This window comes from Hippopotamus amphibius, chromosome 15 (assembly GCF_030028045.1).
Source record: "Hippopotamus amphibius kiboko isolate mHipAmp2 chromosome 15, mHipAmp2.hap2, whole genome shotgun sequence".
NCBI classification, from domain to species: Eukaryota; Metazoa; Chordata; class Mammalia; order Artiodactyla; family Hippopotamidae; genus Hippopotamus; species Hippopotamus amphibius.
This window is the reverse complement of record NC_080200.1, coordinates 15,807,608-15,825,219: the sequence shown is the minus strand read 5'-3', so window position 1 is coordinate 15,825,219 and position 17,612 is coordinate 15,807,608. Positions and strand designations below refer to the sequence as shown.

Here is a 17,612-nt window from a genome sequence, read left to right as displayed (position 1 = left end):
GTCAGCAAATCCTCTTTTCCAGATCTGCACAATGCTGGGACCCCTGAGAAGCCCCTGTCCAGCGGCTGTGGAGCCAGACAGACATCCCTAGTCCCACAGGGGCAGGGATGGGCCAGAAGGGGAGGCACCAGGGCTAGAGGAATGCAGAGGAGGTGTGAAGGTTCTGCATATGGAGGAGGGACATTGGGGCTGGGGTTTTGAAGGGTGATTAGGAGTTCATTAGGCAGAAAATGTATTTATTAATTCAACAAACATCCCTAGCTATCCCTTTTTGCTGCCCCACACTGGGTGTTATGGGTTGAGCCAGAGGATGGTAACTGGAGCCAGGCAAGGCCAGAGGATGGGGCAGGGACCTTGTGTGGGGAGTTTGAAAGAATATGTTCACTGGGGGGACATCGTGGTGTTCCAGGGAAGGGGAACAAGTGTGCAAAGGCCCAGAAAGCAGCAAAATCTGGAGTTAGAATGCCAGGCTGAAGCATCTAAGAACAATAGGGCATGTTATAGGATAATTTTCAAAGAAAGGAAAAATCGTGATTCTTATACTGATGTAAAATGAATACATTTTAAATATTTTATTTAGTTCACGATTAATTAGGGAAACCAGTCAGATGTTAAAGGAACAGACAGATTTATAGATCTGGAATATGGAAATGATTTGTGCAAAGCCAATTTTTTCACAGGGGCAGGGGACAGGAGAGCTCTTCCTTTTTTTCCACCCAGCTTTGCGTTTTTCTAATTTTAATACAGTTGGCCCTTGAACAACAGGGGCATGAATTGCATGGGTCCAGTTCTACACAGATTTTTTTTTTCACTAAATATGTACTACAGGCCTACATGATCCACGGTTGGTGTGTGTGGCGAGAATGCTTAAAATCTATTTGCTTAGTAACTTTCAAGTATATGTAATACAGTGCTGTTAACTATAGTTACCATGCTGTATCTTAGATCCTCAGGATTTACTCATTTTACAGTGAAAGTTTGTATCCTTTGACCAACATCTCCCCATTCCTTCCCTCCCCCCCCACCGCACCCCTAAACTCCAATGTTCTTCTGTTTCTATGAGTTTGGCTATTTTAGAGTCCACATATAAGCGAAATCATACGGTATTTGTCTTTCTCTGTCTGGCTAATTTCACTTAGCATAACGCCCTTCAAGGTTCATCCAGGTCTCACACACAGCAGGATTTCCTTTTTTTTTTTTTTTTTTTTAATGACTGAACAGTATTTGATCTATCCCTTTTGTTAAAAATAATCTCAAAGAAAGACCTTCCTTGGCAGGTCTCGTGGGATTTGCCCTGATTATTTACACAGGTGCAGCAGGAGTTCAGTTTGCTTTACTGGAAGTTTCTGTAAGGAATCTCAGGGTGGACTCCTAAAAGCCTCTATCATTTGCTAACTGGAGAGGAGAACTAGAGTTTCACCTGCAGTTTCATCTGTGCCTTTTCGTAAATTTCTCTCTTCTTTGATGTCTCCAAAATATGGCAAGGATCTTGGCTGGCCAGGCTGGACCTGCAAGCCAGGGACAAGCCAGTTTTCCTGTGAGGGTTTTGTCAGCACTGGCTCCCAAAAGTCCGACTTAATTTCTTGAAACGGGCTGGTGAAATCTTGTCTGGAGACAGTCTCTCTTCCAGGAGGTGGAGCTTAATTCCACCCCCTCGCTCCAAACCAGAGAGTGGACTGGATTTTGGAACTCGATTCCAAAGAGTAGGGAAAATGAGAAATGGTAACCTGACCCGTGTAGAAACACCTGACCGACGTCCCCTTAACCACGTGATCCAGGTGAGCATCACGTGATCCTGGTCAACACCACATGACCCGGGTTAGCGTCACCGGGGTAAGTCATGCCATATCACAAGCCAATATGACGCAAGCAGGACACCACCTCTCTGGGATTCTCCCCAAAGACCCAGAACTCCAGTCTAACCAGGAGAAAACAGCACCCGAACCGAGATGGAGGGACGTTCTACAAAGTGCCCCACCGGTAACAAGAAAAAAAAAAAAAAAAAACCCGGAAAGGATCACAGATCAGAGGAGCCTAAGGAGAGGGGATGACTAAATGCAATATGGTGGAAGCGTGGCCAAGTTCACATTTGAACGAATGACTGGAATTAAGACTGATAACGCTGTCCGGTGGTTCCCCCAACATCAGCCAGTACCAAAGAGAAATGTATCACAGAGCTAAAAACTGCAAGCAACCGGTGAATGTAACAAAAAAAAGCAGACCTCACAGATATCCGGAACAAACTAGTGGTTACCAGTGGGGAGAGGGGAGGGGGAGGGGCAGGGGATTAAGAGGTACAGACTACCAGGTATAAAATAAGTTACAGGGATATATTCTAAACAGGGGGACTATAGCCAAAAGTTCATAATAACTACAAATAGAGTATAATCTTTAAAAATTGTGAATCACTGTATTGTACACCTGTAACTTATAAAATACATCAACTATACTTCAGTAAGAAAAGAAGTGTATCACAGTGAGGGCATTAACCAATCTCCTTTGTATTTAACTGACTATGGTATTTATGCCTACAGAATCCCTTCTAAAAAGGAACGGCAACATTGTAAATCAATTACACTTCAATAAAATAAATGTTTGAAAACCTCCCTTCTAAAATACAATGTAACATTATATTCACATTTTCTCCTATTCGCAAGTTCTACTCAAGGAGGATGTACAGATGTACATCTGAAGCAGAAATCTTGGGACCATATCTTAGAATCCTGCCTCTCACACCTCCTGATGTAGAAAAATAAAATATACTTACATGATGAGAAGTAAAGGCCTCTCTGAATTACAGGCAGGCAGACAGAGTTAGTGGCTTCAATTCTAAAATTTCAACCATAGGCCAAGAGGAAACGGTGTAGGGGAAGTAATTTTTAGAATTTGATTTTGGGAAGTTTGTCCAAAATATCAAAGATTTGAACACTAGGTTAAATAAGATCACATTACTATGAAACAATATTTAGCTACCTATCTAACCAAAGTGACAATAAAAGATTTTATAGGCAAACATAGTAAGTTACATAATAAAAGAGAAAACTCCAGCTCTTTCCATTTTGAGACAACTCAGTTTTCCTAATTAGAGACTTGATAAAACAGAATCTTTGTTTTCTATGTGAATTATTTAACAGGTAAAGAAAAATCTTTTCCAATAATCCAAGAAAATGTTGTTCTTTTAACAGAGAAAGAAAATCAAATTCTAGTTTTGCATAGTCACAGTATTGATATTAAATATATTTTTAATTGCTTTCTTTCTCATTGTTTACAGTATAGGGCATTATATTTATTTATTTTTTTGACTGTGTTGAGTCTTCGTTGCTGCGCGCAGGCTTTCTCTAGTTGCAGCCAGCGGGAGCTACTCTTCGTTGCTATGCGTGGCCTTCTCATTGCGGCGGCTTCTCTTGTTGCGCAGCACCGGCTCTAGAAAGCAGGCTCAGTAGTTGTGGCACTTGGGCTTAGTTGTTCATTGGCATGTGGGATCTTCCTGGACCAGGGATCAAACCCATGTCCCCTGAATTGGCAATCGGATTCTTAACCACTGCGCCACCAGGGAAGTCCCAACAAGAACAAAATTACTCTTCTTTTTCCTTCCTAAGGACACATCCTTCATACCTCATACTTTTTCCTACAAAAACACATCTTATTTTCCTTGCACACTTCACATACAGAGTTTTTTCTGTACATTTATTATTCCTAGTAGTTTCATTTACTTATATTGATTATAATTCATAACCCTAATTTCCAGGAAATTAGAGAAGCAAGGAAAACTAGGAGGCAAGTAATTGTAAACTGTCTGTGGCCATACCAGCACTTACACCAACATATATACCAACAGTCTGTAGTAGATTAGCAAATTTATGAATACACCATTCCATAATTTCTAGAGGCACATGCTTCCTTCTAATATAATTTTTGGATGTGGCAAAGGACATGTTTACTAACACAAACATCATTAGTCCCTCTGTAAAAGTGAAGAAGCCAAGGAGATAAACTTATGTTTAGTAATTAATATTTTCATATTTTCTCATTTTTGAAAATGATCTAGGTATTCAATGAATATCCACTGTTTCACTTAACTTAGTATAGCTTTAAGATTTCAAGTTTCCAGAATGATTCTGAAACTATTTTTGAGACATATTATAAAACATAATTATTGTTGAAAAGTTCACTTATAAACTTCTATCCCATTCATATTTACTACTTAACTTGCTTTTAACAAGTATGTTTAGATTACTCCTGACAGTTTCATGAGTCATTAAATAGCTAGCCATAATCTTATTTTCCTGGTTGATAACTCAGGCAAGTATTAAAAATCACAGAACAAAGAATGTAAAAAGTTAAATATATGACTTCTTTTATGTTCAAATTTACTGTCGTACTTGATATATACATCAAGCAATTCACTTTTATTGCCTGTTTTGTTCTTAGGTTGAATGTATAGTTTTATAATCTAAATATTTAGTAAGACAACAAGTTTGACTAATCAACTTATGCAAGCACATTTTTTTAGCCAGTTAAATAGAGCTCTTTTACAAGTTAATTTTTAGCAACACTTCCCAGAGGTAGAAAAATATTACACACATCTAACATATGTATGTAGACAAACATAAACATAGAAAATAAGCAAACAGAGATCTTATAGCTTTTGTTTTTAAATTTTAGCCATGACACAGGTACAAGAACTTTAAACTCATTATTGAAGAAAAAAAAGTGTGTTTCTGGCAGATGGAACAAGTCACTAATATTTGTGGAGAAGACTTTTTAAAACTTTTTTGCTTGCTGGTGCATTTCCAAATAGCCCTCTGAGTACATTGTTCCATTTTAGCTTAGGAGAGAAGGCCTTGAAAATAGTTCCAATCAGGCTCTGAACATGTCTCCAATAAAGCCAATTTCTGACCACAGAGTTCCTTTAAAAAAAATCCTTTCACTATCTTATCATTAGTTTTCAGCCCAGACAAACAGTAAATTTCCCCAGCAGTATTGAACTCCTTTTTTTTTCCCTACTTCTTTTTTTTTAACCAAAAGCATACCTATACCAAATGATTCAAAATCAAAACCAATCAGCCTTCTATGACTAAACCATGGATACACAAGGGGTCCCCAAAGAGGGTGCAAAAAATGCAGCCCTTCAAGATCCACACTCACTCCTAAACGTGGCCAAAAGAGAGAAAGACTTAGACAATTCCCCTCAGAGGCTGGCAACAGTGGTCCAGTGTTCAGTAGGACCCTAGCCGCAAATGGGGTGCAACCCACATTTCTGTCTGGCCACTAACATATTCTCAGGGCTCTCACTTGATGGTTGGACATGCAGGACCAAAACTGGCATGCCCCAGCAGACAGAAAGCAAAGCCAAGCCAAGCTCTCGGCACACAAAAGGAGACAAAGAGGAAATAGCTGTCCCTGTTAGAGAAAGGATAACCAAGTGGGCACCCCAACCCAAATTTACAAGAGTACTATCCGAAGAACCAATCCTTACAAATGCTTTACTCTGGTCAATCAACCCGGAAGGAAAAGGACAAGGAGAAACGGTTTACCATCCTCTCTCCACCAGGCACTACAGACAGAGATCCGGGAGACAGACATGGTAAGGATCTACGTCTGCTGGCACAATCTGGTCCCTGGATCTCTCAGCTGCCAACTGTGTCCCCCTCAATGCCATCCCATCCTTGTCACCAGAAACTGTAGTGGAAGTAAAATTTCCCTCCACCTTCTAGGGTCTGTGGCTGAGACTGACACACAAGACAGATTAACAGGGGAAAAGCATAAAAAATGTATTTACATGTATGTGGGAGTTTTTGCAAGATAAATGGAGACCCAAAGACTTGTTATTTACTAGGTTGAACAGAGCGTCAACTGCAGAAAGTCAACTGAAATACATGGGGAGACTAAAGGAAGATGAGAGTTATTTCAACAAGACCTGTTTGTACAGATTTCTCTCAGCCTCGACTCCCTGTCTCTGGAGAGAAGAGGGTTTCTTCCTCCCAGTACAGGGCACCTTTCCCATGGGAATTTTTTTTTTTTTTTTTTTTTTGGCTGTGTTGGGTCTTTTTTTTTTGCTGTGCACGGGCTTTCTTTTTTTAGTTGCGGTGAGTGGGGGCTACTCTTCGTTGCGGTGCACGGGCTCCTCATTGCCGTGGCTTCTCTTGTTGCAGAGCCGGGCTCCAGGCGCATGGGCTTCAGTAGTTGCAGCACATGGGCTCAATAGTCGTGGCTCACGGGCTCTAAAGCGCAGGCTCAGTAGTTGTGGCGCACGGGCTTAGTTTCTCCGCGGCATGTGGGATCTTTCTGGAGCAGGGATCAAACCCACGTCCCCTGCATTGGCAGGCGGATTCTCAACCACTGAGCCACCTCGGAAGCCCTCCCATGGGAATTTTATTTCCTGTGCTCAGTAAGAAAAAGGAAAGTCCAAGAGCCCTTCTTGCATCTTGCTGTTTTGCTAATGCCTTTAACTCAAAATAATCAATCTGCCAGAGCAGCATATTTTGGGGTGGCATGTTCTAAACTCCTTCAATGGAAACACCCCAAATCACAGGTCTAGGCATCAAAAGCTGTTCCTTCCGGTAGGCACTGAATTCTCAATGATCCTCCATTGCTTTTCAGCCAGAAAGCAGTAATCCATTGATAGAGATTGCCAACTGGTCAGACCATAAAGCCAAATTCTCAGTCCCTGATGCCTCCAATACCGGTGACTTTATCCGTCATAAAAGCATCAAAAACAAGGCACATATTTAGAGAAAGGAAAACACGAATGAGAGAATCAGCAAAATTCTCTTACCCCTTTGGAGTTGCCCAGGGCTTCAGCCACCATGAAACGTACTTCTCTGTTGTAAAAGTTTACCTGACTCTGTTTCATGAATCATAATTTGACTTTTCCCCCTCTTTTAACCATTTTGGAGGTTTTCCACCAAAATGCAGTAAAATCCGGAGCCTGGAATACTAGGCTGAGGTACTTGACGGCAAAAGGAAGTGCTGAAGGATAGTTTTCCCAAAAAAGGTAAAAATCACGACTCTCATACAGATATAAAAATGAGCATGTGTTAAAACTTATTGTTAACTTATTAATAAAGGGAACCGGTCAGCCATTAAAACCGCTTCAAAGAAGAACCAAACAACACACAAAAATAGGAACAGTAAAATGAATGTGCAAATGAAGGCAAAAAAAATTGGGGGTGAGCAGCTCTCCATTCCGCAGAATTCATTTGCATGTCTAAAGGGAATCATTTTTCGCTGTTATCAGTCATAACCGCAAGGTTTATAAAATATCTTCCATAGAATTAAAATCAGAAAACCCTGAAGGGTGTCTTCTAACAAAGAGCAAAAAAAAAATTTTTTTTGTAAAGCGTCAAATAGTAAATAGCTTTGCTTTTGCAGACCATACAGTCTTTGTTGCAACTGCTCGTTGCAGTGAGTGCAGACAATAAAGAAATGAGCATGGCTGTGTCCCAATATAGCTTTAGTTATGGATTCAGAAATTTGAATTTCATATAATTTCCACATGTCCCAGAATATTATTTGGATTTTTTTCACCGACCAATTAAAAAAGTGTCAACTACAAATTGGCACTTGCCACCTACCTCTACAAGGATTAAATCATGTGCTGCTGCTGCAGCTGCTGATTTTCAACACCCTCTGAAAGGCGTTCAGGGTGGAGAGCAGAAATAAGGCACTCTGTGCTCCGGGGAAAAACTGGCAGAACAGGTCTTCAGACAGTTATTTTCAGGAACTGATTTTATGAGCCAAAAACTTGGATCTTCTCATATCTAGAAAAACACTAAAATCCTTCATGGTGACAACTGCTCTTCGTAACTAGCAGAAACTTGCAAAAAAATATAGGTTCGACTGCATGTACTCCCCCTTCACCAAAATCACCTATATACTGACCTTCCCCCTTCCTCTTTGGAGCGGTTTCTCAGAGAGATCTGAAATGCTATCTCCTGGGCTGCAGTCCTCATTTTGCCCCAAATAAAACGTAACGTGCAACTCTCACATTGTGCATTTTCCTTAAGTCGACAAAAGGTAAGAAAATTCTTAGCTCCCTAGCCACACCAAAACCAGGCGGAGGGGATTTGGCCCTAGCCTACAGTTTGCAACACACTGCTCCTATAGGTATTGCATAGATTTCCACTGAAACTCACATTTTCCCCTACAGGAACACAGGAGGTAAAACGGTGATATAATTGTCCCTGCAGCAACACAAAGTTGCCCTGAAATGTCATAATGCAGTCATGTGCCCAGAGCATTGCCTAACCTTTTAATTACTATTATTCTGGAACTGAGGTCAGATGCCCAGCAGCAGTCAGAACCAAGCTCAAAGTCTAGACACGAATCCCTGCGAGAGGCAGAACTGTAGCCCTGCCCCCACTTTCCCGGGTCTCTGCGGGATTGGACTTCCGCCGCAGTAGTCATGGCCACAGTCCAATCCCCTTTTCAGGAACTCCGGGAGAATCTGGAAAACTGAAGGGCAACTACACGAGAGAACTCGGTAACTATCCGAGATTGGCCATCTCGATACAGGAGGCAGGACGACAGTCAGTGATTTGCCCGCCTAACGCTAGTCAGCGAGGGTCTCCGATTGGCCAGTGCAGGCAAATAAGGGTGGGGCGACGGTTACCCATAGGCCAGGGCAGAAAGGGGCGGGGAAACGAGGTAGAACGTCAGCAATTGGCCTGCGCGGTGTGACGCGAAGCCTATTTGCGATTGGTCCGTAAGGCGCGGAAGGCGGTGTGCGGCTTTATTCGGCTATTAGCCTCGAGACGGGGTGACGACTTTTGATTGGCTAATACCTCTGGGGGCGGGAAAAACGAGGAGGCAGGCGGTCGGCGATTGACTGGAGAGGCTTGGGGAGGGCATGCAAATCACGAAGGCAGTGTGCGATTGAGTAGCACGGCGCGGGGCGGGCATGTGGGACGCGGCGGTGACTCGTGATTGGCCGGCGTGGGTGGGGCCGCCGAGCGTGCCGGTTCCTAGGTCCCGGCTGGCGATGGCGTCCGGCGGCTGGCGCTGGCTGCGCGGCCTTTGGGCCGCGGGGCAGCCCCTGTTCCAAGGCCGTGCGTTGCTTGTCACCAACACGCTGGGCTGCGGCGCTCTCATGGCGGCCGGGGATGGCGCCCGCCAGTCCTGGGAGATCCGCGCCCGTCCCGGCCAGAAGTTCGACCCGCGGCGCTCAGGTGAGGGGGCCGGTGCTGCTGGCCTTTGACCCCAGAGGATCTTTGGCTCCAACCTCAGATTCGGAGACGTGTGACCCGGACCCGCGCACCTTGACCCCTGACCTCAGGCCCTGGCAAGACCCTTGACCTCAGCGTGCACCCTAGACGGCCCCTCCCCGGTCTGTGTCCCTTACCCACCGGGGTCTTCATCCCCTCCCATACGTAGGGTTTCAGTCCGCTCCCATCCTGAGTGTCAGGTCCCCGCCCGCACCCTGATCTGCTTCCCTATCTCTTGCACTGGGAGACCTAGCTTTGAGCAGAGGATGCTGCACCCGGGGTAGACAAGGGTGCAACGTCTGGCCCCAACCAGCCTAGGGTCGCGCCCTGGTCCCACGCTTCCCTACCCCGCTGTGCCTGTTTCCTCCTCTGGAAAGGGCGATGGTAGAACCCTCTGACAGGGTGGTGAGGGAATGAGGGAAGAAGATGCAAAAGCAGCTCTTGGAATGGTGCCTGGCGGTGGAGCAATAATGGAAGAATTTATGGTTGGGCTCTAGGAGGGTGTCACGCTTACCCAGGTCTTAGCCAGGGAGGGAGTGGATTGGGGGGTTTTCTGGCCTAATGTGCCTCTCCCCCCCCCCACCCCAACTCTTGGACTGCCCACAGCAAGCATGTTTGCGGTGGGCTGCAGCATGGGCCCCTTCCTGCACTACTGGTACCTCTGGCTGGACCGCCTGCTCCCTGCATCTGGCTTCCGTGGCCTCCCAAACGTCCTCAGGAAAGTCCTCGTTGACCAACTGGTGGCCTCTCCCATGCTGGGCGTCTGGTACTTCTTGGGTAAGGAGCCCTGTGAGCTTGGGCTTTGCCCCTCAAAGGTCGGGGGGGTACAGAGCCAGCTTTGTGTTAAGGATGTGGAGACCCATTACTGATGCACCTCCTGTGTGGGTGCCCCCGGACTGGAGGCTGGGATACAGTAGTGACAGGACAGACCCAGTGGAGGCAGGTGTGAATGGCAGAATCACAGACAATGATGCTAAATGTGGGAAAGGTGAAGACAGTGTCTGATGGGGCAGCCCTGGAGGGTGGTTGGGAGAACTTCCTAAAGGAGAAGACATTCAGCTGAGACTTGAAGAAGGAGCCAGCAGGTGGGGGAAACAGCCCGTGCAAAGGCCGTGAGGCTGGAGGAAGGGTAGCTGAGACTGAGGTCGACAGGGCACAATCATCCTAGCCCTTGGCTCTGGAGAAGCGCCCATTCTTTGCCCCCCACGGTCAGTTTCCTTATCTGTAAAGGAATAAATAAATAAAACAGCCTCAGTCTCAGCAAGGGCGTGTGTCCATCCCTCAGGGTGCGCATTTAGGGTTTATTCACATACCTCTCTGACTTGTTCTGTTGTTTACACACCTCAGCCACCCTGCTGTGCGGCCCTTCCCACTGTAAGGTTTTTTTAAATTTTATTTATGTACTTATTTTGGCTGCCTTGGGCCTTCTTTGCTGTCCACAGGCTTTCTCTACTTGCGGCAAATGGGGGCTACTCTTCCTTACGTTGCAGTGGGCTCCTCGTTGCAGTGGCTTCTTTTGTTGCAGAGCACCGGCTCTAGGCTTGAGGGCTTCAGTAGTTGTGGCTCGCAGGCTCTGTAGCACAGCCTCAGTAGTTGTGGCGCACAGACTTAGATGCTGTGCGGCATGTGGGATCTTCCCGGACCAAGGGTCAAACCCGTGTCCCCTGCATTGGCAGGAGGACTCTTAACCACTGCATCCCCCCTGGAAGTCCCCACTGCAAGGCTTTTAAATGTACTGGTTCCTCTGCCTGGGACACTGTGTTCCTCAGGGGTCCTACCCCACCGCCTCTAACCTTCGTACTCCCCAGCATCTGACACTCTCATTTCTTGGTTTCCTTCCTAGGCCTTGGCTGCCTGGAGGGCCAGACCCTGGGCGAGAGCTGCCAGGAGCTTCGGGACAAGTTCTGGGAATTCTACAAGGTGGGCGTGCCCGCCCAGGCCCCGCCTACCCCTTCATCTCCTCCCCCTTGCATCTGTCCCACATCTCCCTTCACAGGCACCCCCTTTCAAGGCCCCACCCAGGTCCCTCCTGGCTCCGCCCCTGACTACATTCTGCCTCTCCCCATAGGCTGACTGGTGCGTCTGGCCTGCTGCGCAGCTGGTGAATTTCCTCTTCGTCCCCCCCCAGTTCCGAGTCACCTACATCAACGGCCTGACGCTGGGCTGGGACACATACCTCTCCTATCTGAAATACCGGGTGAGCGCAGTGGGCACACCAAGCACCCACGGGACTCCTGGGGGGCCACATGTGTGAACCCCAAATGGCAGTACAACGACCCTCCAGGGTGCAGGCCTCCTGTGCCCGTGACAACCTGCTCCCCATGGTGGGTGGGCGGGTTGCTAATCACCAGTGGGGTGAAGACCGAGCCCACATCTGCTGTCTGACGTGACCTCAGCCAGGTCCCTGCCGCATCTGTCCAGCGAGGCTGACCCCAGCTCCGACGGGTGGAGGAGGGTTCAGTGAGGAGCCCAGAGGGATGAACAGCGCATGTAACCAGATCCTCTTATGTGGACAGATCCCAGGCCCCCTGTCGCCCCCAGGCTGTGTGGCCCTGGGCACCGTACAGACTGAGCTGCCCCACACTCCCACCAGATGCCGGACAGGGCAAGACTGACCCTCCACTGACCAACTACCTGGGCAGGAAGGGGAACAGACTCCTGGACCAAGTCCTAGCCCCACCCTGATTCCTGGGCATCCGGTTGGGCTGCCCCTTCCAAGCCCACTGCCAGGCCCCAGTTTCTCCACCTGGAACACAGCCATGAAGAGGGACAGTCATCCCCCAGTCCTTCTGGGAGAGCCTCAAGTGACTGGTGACAGATATTCCATCCTCAGCCCTGGGCCTCAGCCAGCCAGCTAGTACCAAGCTGTCAACGCTGCTGTGAGCTGGGCTCTGGGACCAAGGTGCGGACATGGCCCGTCCCCTTGGGGCAGAGCCCCCAGAATTTGGAGCCTCAGGTCGGGCTGGGAAGCCTTCAGTCTCACTCTCTGGTTATGGGCTGTGGAAATACAGAGAATTAAATTCTCTTTGTAATTGAAAATCTTGTGGATGACCAAAGCCAGCACTGGCAGGCCGGCGCTCACAGGGACACTGCGTCGTCCATTCACTTTATTGGGTGTGTGTAGTGTTGTCATGACATCTCCTGGGGGGACTGGGGGGCATGTTCGACACTCATGACGTCAGAACAGGTCTGGGGGTGGGGCAGTGTCCCAGGGTGGTGAATATCCATGGCAGCCCGCCCCCGTCCAAACAAAAGATACAACCTTGGGGGCTCGGAGCCAGGTGGGCCACCTCCTGGCTCTAACCCACCCCGTGGTCCACGCTGAGATGCCTGCAGCCGCCTGGACCCACCGTGTCACAGCCAGGGCGCTGGCAGGTCTGGCTACCTCCCATCACCCAACCAGCCCACCCTGGGGTGTCATCTGGCCCCCTCTTCAAAACCGATAACAGTTGATGGGGGTGAGTTTATAAAAAGGTGAGGTCTGGAGAGAAGGGTGAGCGGTGAGTTCACGGGCCACGACACGCCACTGCAGAGCGGGAACAGGGCTGTATGTACAAGGTGGGGCACGGAGCAGGTAGGGTGCCCGAGCCCCTGGGGGACATCTCCAATAAATAAATAAATAGCTACGATAATAAATAGGGTGATGGGCTACATCAGGGCAGGGGACGCACGCCCATGGCCAGTAGGGGCCCTGGCTCAGGCCCGGGGAGGGGGGCGGGCAGGGGGCGGGGCCAGGATGGGGCAGAGCAGCTCTCAGCAGGCGCAGTCCTGGTGTGGGGGGGCCTGCTGGTCCGTGAGCTGCGGGCCCTGCTTGGCCCCCGTGACTGCGGGATCGGCCGTGTCCAGTGACTCGGACATCTTCTCGCAGATGACATCCACCAGCCGCTCAAAGGTCTGCTTGACGTTAATATTGTCCTTGGCGCTTGCCTCAAAGAACTCGAACCCTGTGGTCGGGGAGGGAGGGGTGAGGACCTTGCTCCCCCCACACCCAGTGACACCTGGAGATTCCCAGTGCCAATCGCACGTTAAAGGCACTGACAGGTCTCGTGGGGAGGCAACACTGAACTGAGTCTGCCTTTATTTCCTGCACTTCTTTCTTCACCCTAAAACTGTCCCCTTCTCATTGTCCCCAGAGTCCTGGTAAGACCCACTTCCCTGCTCCCATTATCCAGCCCAGCCCAGCCCTGGCCCTGGTGGCATCTGACACTCAGATCCAGGCCTTTTCCCTGCTCACACACTCTCCATGGTTCTCTATTGCCCTCTGAAGAGTCTGGCTCCTCAGCTCGTCCTCAGGCCCTGCGTGAGCAGCTATTTCCTCCAAGTGACCCACCCTCGTGTTCCAGTCACATAAAACTATTTGCCAAAAGGATCTTTCCCACGTCTGGCCTTTGCCCACAGTCTTTCGTCTGTCTGAAAGACTACCCTTTTTCTTCAAGTACCAGATCCAATGCCCCACCTCCAGCAAGCCTTACCTATGCCAGCCAGAGCCTGGCTCCCCCAGCCCAGGTCCCTCCCTCTCGCAAAGCTGGGGACCTCTGAGGGGCCCAGCAACACCCAGCACAAGGCTGGGCAGTGACAGTATCAGAATGAATCAGAAATTTCCTGCAGGGTGAACTCCTAAGCATCCATCAAGACCCACTCCAAATGGCCGCTGGATCAAGGCCAGCATGCAGACAGTATGAATTATCTGGATCCAAATCCAGGCCCCATCCTGGCTTTGCTGTGAGACTTTGGATGTGTCTTCTCCCCTTTCAGGGCCTCGGTGTCCCTTTCCTAGCCTGTGGCTGTCCAGCCTTTCTGGGTACTCACCCAGGTGGTCAGCCAGCTGCCGACCACGTTCTGAGGACACCACCCGCTCATCCTCCATGTCACACTTGTTCCCCACCAGCAGCACCTGGGCATTATCCCATGAGTAGGTCTTGATCTGGGTTGACCTGGAGGAGGCAGTGACAGAGGAGGGTTCGGGCTTGGAGAATCTGAGCTCCATCTGCCTCTCCCTGCTCTTCCTGTCCCTCACCCCACTCCAGCCCTGACCTCCCATTCATTCTTGAGGGAGGCAGGCTGGGTCCCTCCTCCCTGCCTTTGTCCTGCCAGGAATACTCTCTGCAGGTGTCTGCTCCCTCAGTTCACTGAGCTTGGGCGTCCCTCTTTCAAGCACTTTCCCATCCTTCCCAGATCCTCCCCACCCCTAGAGAAGAATTCTCCCTCTTGAACAAATTGAAACATTTTCTCAAAAGTTATCCTTACTCTAGGCAGAAAATGTAAAGGTTTATATCCTCTAACCTATGCAAACTGTCTTTATATTTTCTGTCCCTCCCAGACTTTTTTTCCTCTATATGTTTACAGTCTCATTTTTCCACCTGAAATCCTTGTTTCCCATCACTTTGAGCTGATGCCATACTGTTTCAATGATTATAGATTGATAGCAGGGCTGGGAGCCCAGTATTTACATTTCTGCCAAGTGGCTGGGGCTCCCTCATCTCTGCCTGTACCCCAGGCTTTACACCAGGCCTGGCTCAAAAGACCACCTGAGAGCGAGTGGGGACACGCTCACCAGTCCTGCACTGCATTGAAGGACTCCTCATTGGTGATGTCGTACATGAGGATGAAGCCCATGGCACCCCGGTAGTAGGCTGTCGTGATGGTCCGGTACCGCTCTTGCCCCGCCGTGTCCTGAGGAAGAAGAGACGGGCTGTCAGAGAAAGGACACACGGAAGCTTCTCAGAGTGGGAATGAACTCTGAGATGGTCAAATCCAGCCCCTTGAGGCCCAGATGAGCAGGGGCTTGCCCAGAGGCACAGCGGGTCAGGGAGAGGGAGCCAGCTGCCTGCACTGAGAATGTGGTACCCAGTTATCCTAAGGTACCTACAGGATCATCGTTCCCTCATTCATTCAACACACGTACCTGTGCCACACCCTGTGCTGGGCACTGGGGACACAGCTGTTAACAAAATGGACCAAAATCACTACCCTTGTGAAACTGACAACCCAGGGCAGGAAACACAATAAACCCTTGAAAAGGAAGAAAATGTATCGTCAGTGGGTGGCAAGAACTGATGAGAAAAAAGCCAGACAAGGATGGATGGTGTGGGCTGGGGGACAATTTTAAAACTTGAAGGATGAGAGAGGGAGTCATGTGGGGATCAGGGGAAGGACAGTCCAGGCAGAAGGCACAGCCCTGGCAAATGCCCTGAAGTGGGACTGCGTCTGGCACATTTGAGGAGCAATGAGGAGGCTGAGGTGGAGATGGAGGGAGACCGATGAGATGGGGTATCAACGGGAGCAGACCAGGCAGGGTCTCCTCCGCTGGGAGAGGGGTGCAGATTTACTTGGAATGAGGTGTGAGCTGTGGCAGGACTGAGAGCAGGGAATGAACAGTTCTGACGTGGGTTTTAGCAGGCTCCCTCAGGCCTCAGAGATTCTGAGGGAAGTGGCCAGAAGACCCTGGCGGAGGAGCCTGCTCCTGTCCCAGGGAATGAGATTAGGGGTCAAGATCCCTCTGAAACCTCACACAGACACACTGGGAGGAAACTGAAGATGGGGAAACTGAGGCACTGGGCAAATGATGCGTCCGATGATGTCAGGGGTAGGAGAGGACCCAACATATGCTCCTTCCCCACCCCTGGAGAGCACTGATTAGGCACTGATGGGAGAACAGGGTCCCTCTCTTCTGTGCCTCTAGCCTCTAGTACACAGGAAGCACCTGCCAAATGCCCAGCGTGAAATGAATGAATCCAGGCAGTAAAGAAATAAGCAAAGCTGGGGCTGCTATTTCCGGGAGGGAGAGTGGATGAAGCCAGAAGCCCCCCAGCTGGACCCACCCAGATCTGCAGCTTGATCCTCTTATCGTTTCGGTAGATGGTCTTGACCTTGAAGTCGATGCCGACAGTGCTGACAAAGGCAGGCGTGAAGGAATCGTCTGCGTAGCGGAAGAGGAAAGACGTCTTGCCCACGCTGCTGTTTCCGATGATAAGGATCTTGAACATGTAGTCGAAGTTCTGGTCCGAGGACTCCTTCTGCCCATAGCGAGAGTCTGTGGCGGATGCCATCTGGGGGTGTGGGGCGTAGGCGAGCGTGAGGGGTCTCGCTCCATTCCCAAACGCCCAAGCCCAGGCTGAGGATGGAGAGCTCCCAGAGAGAGACGGAGATTACCCTTATCCCATCAAGGAGCCCCAGTACGAACGGGGCGGCCCACGGCAGAGGGCGGGCCGTGACCTTGAAAGGCCCGAGGTGTCAGAGGAGGGCGTCAGAGCGAAGGGGATGGAGATACCCCTGCAGCCCCCTTCAGCAGGACTGCACCCCAGGCCCGGCTGTAACCTAAGCACTACTGCTGCGCCTGGAGGGGTGACTGCGGCCGGCCCCGCCCCCCATCAATCATTCATGTTCCTCAGAACTGAGCGGCGCGGGCGCACGTGCACACGCGTGTACGGTAGCGCGGGGACGCGTGTCCGCAGTCTTTCTCCCAGACTCCCAGGCTGGGCGAGCTCGGGCTGAGACAGCTACATCACGTGATAGGAGCGGGGCGTTCACACGTTCACGTGCACACAGCAGGGCACACACTCGGACACGCTCGTGCATATCTGAGCGTCGAACACACTTGGTGCACGGCCCAGAGCCAGACACCTGTCTGCACACCGACATACATAGACAAAAGAGGAAACCCACCCGTACGCACTGCGTCCTCCACCCATACCCATGCAGCCGAGTACACGTCACCCACACGGGCACGCATCTCCGTGCACGCACTAGCACAATCCACGCGTCTCCCTTCACATGCCTGCAACACGCACAAACTTGGGTCGGGACCGCCATGGGGGTCACAGGAGCATACCCTGATACACAAGCAAGGGTACACACAGACCCGCCGGCAAGGCGGGCGCGCACACGCGTGTGCACACCACGCGCACGCGCACGCACGGAGCCTCCCGCGCGCACAGCTCCCGCAAGGCACTTGTCTCGTCTCCCCTCCCCCTCCGCCGCAGAGCCGGGGGTGGAGGGATGGGGGTGGGGGTGAGGATAGGGCAGGTAGGGGGAGCCGGGGCCCTACCCCTCCCCAGGCTCGCGACCGCCGCATCCTTCCCCTCATTTAACGCCGGCCAACTTCGTCCCCCACCCCAGCCAGCCCATCAGTCAAATGAAGGTTATGTAGGTGCTCCAAGAGGGAGCGCACGGGATCGCCCAGGAGCTCACCTTGTCCTGCAGTGATGCGGTGGAGACCCTAGCGGCGGCGACTTTTTTGGCAGCGGCGGTGACGGGGGCTCCCCGTGCGCTGATGTGGGGCTGCGCGACAGCGGAGGCGGCAGCAGCGGCTCAGGCCCCTGCAGTCCGCGGTGACGTCCTGCAAAGAGCGGGGCGGGGCTTCACATGCAGATAAGGCCGTGACGCCATTCTGGGGCGGAGCTACAG

At 50.3% G+C, this 17,612-nt stretch overlaps 2 protein-coding genes across 2 annotated transcripts; one reads left to right on the top strand and one right to left on the bottom strand.

The window, feature by feature from the left end:
- The first annotated feature begins 8,852 nt into the window (after positions 1-8,852).
- On the top strand, positions 8,853-12,245 carry MPV17L2 (MPV17 mitochondrial inner membrane protein like 2). The gene is made up of 5 exons (XM_057709621.1): positions 8,853-9,170; positions 9,813-9,983; positions 11,050-11,126; positions 11,275-11,403; positions 11,723-12,245. Exons 1-5 carry the CDS (start codon positions 8,903-8,905, stop codon positions 11,819-11,821), a joined length of 744 nt encoding a protein of 247 aa, XP_057565604.1. The 5' UTR covers positions 8,853-8,902; the 3' UTR covers positions 11,822-12,245.
- A 50-nt stretch (positions 12,246-12,295) lies between these two features.
- Positions 12,296-17,553, bottom strand: RAB3A (RAB3A, member RAS oncogene family). Its single transcript, XM_057709622.1, has 5 exons — positions 17,397-17,553; positions 16,028-16,255; positions 14,761-14,879; positions 14,016-14,140; positions 12,296-13,150 (listed from the first exon to the last, which is right to left on the bottom strand). Exons 2-5 carry the CDS (start codon positions 16,253-16,255, stop codon positions 12,960-12,962), a joined length of 663 nt encoding a protein of 220 aa, XP_057565605.1. The 5' UTR covers positions 17,397-17,553; the 3' UTR covers positions 12,296-12,959.
- Positions 17,554-17,612: the final 59 nt, after the last annotated feature.

What these genes read in the sequence shown, in the direction of transcription:
- MPV17L2 (XM_057709621.1), top strand. Translation starts at nt 8,903, where the DNA reads ATGTGGGACGCGGCGGTGACTCGTGATTGGCCGGCGTGGGTGGGGCCG. An exon ending in GGGCGTCTGGTACTTCTTGG is followed by an intron (nt 9,984 to 11,049) that starts GTAAGGAGCCCT and finishes TTTCCTTCCTAG; the next exon opens with GCCTTGGCTGCCTGGAGGGC. An exon ending in AGTTCTGGGAATTCTACAAG is followed by an intron (nt 11,127 to 11,274) that starts GTGGGCGTGCCC and finishes CTCTCCCCATAG; the next exon opens with GCTGACTGGTGCGTCTGGCC.
- RAB3A (XM_057709622.1), bottom strand. Translation starts at nt 16,255, where the DNA reads ATGGCATCCGCCACAGACTCTCGCTATGGGCAGAAGGAGTCCTCGGAC. An exon ending in GGATCAAGCTGCAGATCTGG is followed by an intron (nt 14,880 to 16,027) that starts GTGGGTCCAGCT and finishes CTTCTTCCTCAG; the next exon opens with GACACGGCGGGGCAAGAGCG. An exon ending in GCAGCTGGCTGACCACCTGG is followed by an intron (nt 13,151 to 14,015) that starts GTGAGTACCCAG and finishes CCCCGACCACAG; the next exon opens with GGTTCGAGTTCTTTGAGGCA.